At 45.2% G+C, this 1,709-nt stretch overlaps 1 protein-coding gene across 1 annotated transcript; it reads left to right on the top strand.

Annotated features, from left to right (window-relative positions):
* The first annotated feature begins 452 nt into the window (after positions 1-452).
* LOC143443773 (deoxyuridine 5'-triphosphate nucleotidohydrolase-like) lies at positions 453-860 on the top strand. Its single transcript, XM_076941729.1, has one exon. The coding sequence runs from the start codon at positions 453-455 to the stop codon at positions 858-860; it is 408 nt and encodes a 135-aa protein (XP_076797844.1).
* The last annotated feature ends 849 nt before the right edge of the window (positions 861-1,709 follow it).

Genomic DNA, 1,709 nt, shown 5'->3' with positions numbered 1-1,709 from the left:
TTTGCGGCCAGAATGGTAGAGGCCGCTGGTAAAATTTTTGGGGATCCCGATGCAGCCATGACATTAATCAAACAGCTAATTTTTGAACAGTACACCAAGGCGTGCCTACAGGCTATCAACCCCTATAAAAGTAAGGGATTGGAGGTCTGGATGAAGATATGCAGGAAGATAGGAGGACCACTATCTAATGCTGTTTTAGCAGCTGCAGTCATGCAACTTACGAGGAAGCAAGGAAACAATTCTGGGCATTGCTTTAGGTGTGGTTAGCCCGGCCACCTAAAGAAGAACTGCCCCCCAAAAGGAGGGAGTGGGAGAGTTTCAAAACCCTCCCCAGGGGTCTATCCTCATTGCAAAAAAGGAAACTGTTGGGCCAATGAATATAGATCAGTCAAGGACATAAATGGGCAACCACTTGCTCCCGGGTTTGGTGGCACTAAGCCAAAAATCGGGGCATGGGGCTTCCGTCCTCAGGGCCCTCAAAAATATGGGGCAATGGAGGAGAGATCCTGGCCATCCTTGAGAAGGCTGATGATACTCAATCAGCAAGAAGGGCAGCAAGAGGAAGTGCAGGGCTTGACCTCTGTGCCACCACCAGACTTGTACTGACACCCCAAATGGGACTCCAGTTAGTACACTCAGATTTCAAAGGACGCTTGCCTGAAGGAACAGTAGGACTCTTGATTGGTAGAAGATCTACCACTAAGCAGGGGGTCATTGTTCACCCTGGAGTAATTGATTCTGGCTATACTGGCATTGTAAAAATCATGGTATCTTCTCCCAGGGGAATAGCTGCGATCTCCCCAGGGGATAGAATTGCACAATTACTTGTGCTACCAAGCTGCCATCTTTGTTCCCCTTAGCCCATAAAGAGAGACAAGATCAAGGGTTTGGATCCTCAGGCACGCCTTATATAGGCTATGCCATAGATTTAGAACAGAGACCCCTTATTAAATTACAAATAGAAGGAAAAAGTATTCTCGGCCTCTTAGATACAGGAACACACAAAAGTATTATAGCCGTAAAAGATTGGCCTTAAGGTTGGCCTATTCAAAAGTTAGAACAGTTATTACGAGGGCTAGGATATAGCAAATCCCCTGATATAAGTGCCCGATCTTTAACATGGAAGGATTGAGAAGGTCATTCTGGCACTATGCAACCCTATGTTTTAGAAATTCCTGTGTCATTGTGGGGAAGAGATCTGTTGAAAGACATAGGTTTTATATTGACTAATGAAGCAGATTATGGAACAGATGCCCCAAAGCTTATGAAACGCATGGGGCACCACCCTGAACATGGGTTGGGAAAGTACCTACAGGGCAGGAAATCCCCTATACTACCCAACCTGAAAAAGGGAAGAACAGGGCTGGGTTTTCCCAGGGGCCGCTGAGGAAGCATTACCCATAACATGGAAAGTTGAGGATTCAGTTTGGGGTCCTCAATGGCCCTTCTCCTCAGAAAAGCTACAGGCAGCCACAGAATTAGTAAATGAGCAATTGGCTTTAGGACATATTCAATCATCCACATCTCCTTGGAATACGTCAATTTTTGTTATCAAAAAGAAATCTGGAAAATGGAGATTATTGCATGATCTTAGAGCCATTAATGCCCAGATGGAAGTTATGGGACCTGTTCAGAGGGGCTTACTATTGCCCTCTACTTTACCAGAGGAATGGCTGCTTATAGTAACAGATATAAAAGATTGCTTCTTT

The sequence above is a fragment of the Arvicanthis niloticus genome, chromosome 10 (assembly GCF_011762505.2).
Source record: "Arvicanthis niloticus isolate mArvNil1 chromosome 10, mArvNil1.pat.X, whole genome shotgun sequence".
NCBI lineage: Eukaryota > Metazoa > Chordata > Mammalia > Rodentia > Muridae > Arvicanthis > Arvicanthis niloticus.
This window is presented reverse-complemented; position numbering and strand designations above follow the sequence as displayed.

Bases quoted from the DNA above. Each gene is read 5' to 3' on its own strand.
- LOC143443773 (XM_076941729.1), top strand. From the start codon at position 453: ATGGGGCTTCCGTCCTCAGGGCCCTCAAAAATATGGGGCAATGGAGGA.